The 2655-nt window shown below is 41.5% G+C and overlaps 1 gene segment (V, D, J or C); it reads right to left on the bottom strand.

Annotated features, from left to right (window-relative positions):
• Positions 1–242: 242 nt before the first annotated feature.
• LOC109378107 (immunoglobulin kappa variable 1-39-like) lies at positions 243–736 on the bottom strand. The segment is given in 2 exon segments: positions 243–553; positions 682–736. Coding segments are annotated over 2 exon segments (366 nt in total).
• Between the last annotated feature and the right edge of the window lie 1919 nt (positions 737–2655).

The following is a 2655-nucleotide window of genomic DNA, read 5'->3' as shown; positions in this document are numbered from 1 at the left end:
ATCTTCTCCCCTGTTATTACTTCCCTAAGCCAGATCAGGAGAGGTTTTGTATGGGCCACTGAGGCTGAGGAGAGACAAAGAGAGTTGGGGTGCAGAGGAGCCTTCCTGGCAACTTGTAACCAAATCTCCAGTCACCATCGAAGGGTGGGTGTATCTGAGAAATGTCTCAGTCAACGGAGGCCTAAGAGGAGCAGCTGGGGTGGCCAAATCTCAGCTGTCTGCTTCGTGGTTTATGTTCAGGCTCATAACACTGTGGGAGGGGTACTGTAATAATGTTGACAGTAGTAAGTTGCAACATCTTCAGGCTGCAGGCTGCTGATGGTGAGAGTGAAATCTGTCCCAGATCCTTTGCCACTGAACCTCGAAGGGATACCAGTTTGCAAACTGGATGCAGCATAGATCAGGAGCTTAGGAGCTGTCCCTGGTTTCTGCTGATACCAGGCTAAGTAATTGCTAATGCTCTGACTGGCCCGGCAAGTGATGGTGACGCTCTCTCCCACTGATGCAGACCGAGAGGATGGAGACTGGGTCATCTGGATATCACATCTGGCTCCTGTGAATGGAAACATGAAAACAAACATCCATACTCTTAATGATGTTACCAGGTCTTATAACTTCCCTGCAGTCTAAGTGGTACTGACCACACTAGCAGAGTAAATCCCCCAAGTGCTCCTTCCTTACCTGGGAGCCACAGCAGCAGGAGGCTGAGGAGTTGAGTCGGGACCCTCATGTTCATGCTCCGTCCTGCCTGGGACTGATTCCTGCACAGGGTGTGACCACACTATTAATGTGTCCAGGGCTGTGGGTTGCACCCCATTCACATGCAAATAAGCAGAGGTTGTGCAGGTTGGGCACAGCTGCAGGGCTGACTGGTCTCAATAACACAGCACAGTCAGTGTCTACCAGGTGCTCAAGCCCACCAGGGCAGCACAAGTTTGCCTGCAAGAAGTGTTTCTCCTCGGCAGTCACAAGAATCATTCTACCTTCCTGAGTATAGTGTTCTTGCTCTGTTTAAATGTCAGGACATGCTTCTTTGCCTATTTCTCCACGTGAAACTGGGTCTTTCAAGCATGACACAACCTTAGTACTTACAAGAAATTTTGCCAGCTCTTTATATTGGTACCTGTGCACCCTGTATGGGATATACAGGGGGAAGTTATGTGCACAGGAATTGTAGTTGGCTATAACACCAGGACATTGGTTTTATTCAGGAGGGTTGGTGATCATATAAGTAAAAGATATAGGATTATTAGAGACACAATTCTCACTGCTGGAGAAATGAGTTACAGATAAGGAATAGGAAATTCCTAGGACACACTGGTTTGGGATTGAAATTGAACATATCAAGGTTATTTATAGATTAAATATGATTTGTGTATTGATATATAAATAGATGATGGATAGATAGATAAATGAACAGGTTTTCCCTGGCCTACTACTAATGACACCCATGTTGCAAGAAGCACCCACAGTGCCCAGATCTTTTTTCTAAATACTATTTTTTACTAAATCAAAGCAGTCGTTGTTGGAGAAATGCGTCATTTCAGATCTAGAATACAGAAAATACAAAATAACTCTGGACAATTTGGACCAGAAATTAAGAAGTTCTCAAGAATGTTGAAGTGAAGAGAAGCCATTTGTAATGGGACTATCATTTGCCAAATCTGGGGAATTTTGAGTATCAAAATCAGTAATGATGGTAACTCATTGAAGGAAATATGAACCCATGATTTTATAATGACAGTTTAATGAGATAAGCATATTCATAAAGTGTTAAGGACTTTCCCATTAAATCTTATTTATTTCAAATGGCAAAAGAGCAGCTGTGCAGCGGAGAAGTCTGGCAGACACCACATTGATCCAGGAATTGAAGTGGCATCATAAGTAATGGGACAAATTGGAATATGGGACCACCTAATAGGAGACAATGAGAGGAGCAGACAATCACTTTCAGATGTTCCTGCCAAAGATGCATTAGCTGAATCTGGTCACAAGGGAAAATGAACAAATCCAAGTTGAGACATCCTACAAAATAACTGGTATTCATCTTCAAAAGTGATAAGATGATTAAGTTCCAGGAAAGAATGATGAACTGTTCCAGACTGAAGGAGACTAAAGGGATGTGGACAAGTAACGACAACATATGAATCTGGACTGGATTCTTTTGTTATAAAACATAGTGGTGGGACATTTGTCAGAACTTGAAATGGGCCTGAGGACTAGATGTTTTAATATATTAATGTGGATTTCCTCTTTTCATTGTTGTATTGGGTTATATAAAAGAATGTCTTTTTTTGAAGAGAATACATGGTAAAGCCTTAGAGGGTTGGTGTATCATGTTATCAGCTTATTCTCAAATGGTTCACGGGCAGAGGGGAAGGTACTATGTGCTGTAACTACAACATTTCTGTAAGTGTGAGGTTGTTTTCAAATTTTATAAAAGTACCAATAGCAGTTCTTGAGAGCACATTGAAGGTACTAAAAAGCATTTTACTGCCATTCTTCTTATTATAGGACCAAGTCATTTGCTGCAGATACACAAGAATAATTAATATCGCATTTTCTCAAAGGTGTGTCACACATACATTATTTTCTAGAGCCAAAGGTCTAATTTTTTCAGTGAGTTAAACGGGGTATGTATTATTGTTGAATTGA

This window comes from Hipposideros armiger, unplaced genomic scaffold, assembly GCF_001890085.2.
Source record: "Hipposideros armiger isolate ML-2016 unplaced genomic scaffold, ASM189008v1 scaffold_1743, whole genome shotgun sequence".
Lineage (NCBI taxonomy): Eukaryota > Metazoa > Chordata > Mammalia > Chiroptera > Hipposideridae > Hipposideros > Hipposideros armiger.
This window is presented reverse-complemented; position numbering and strand designations above follow the sequence as displayed.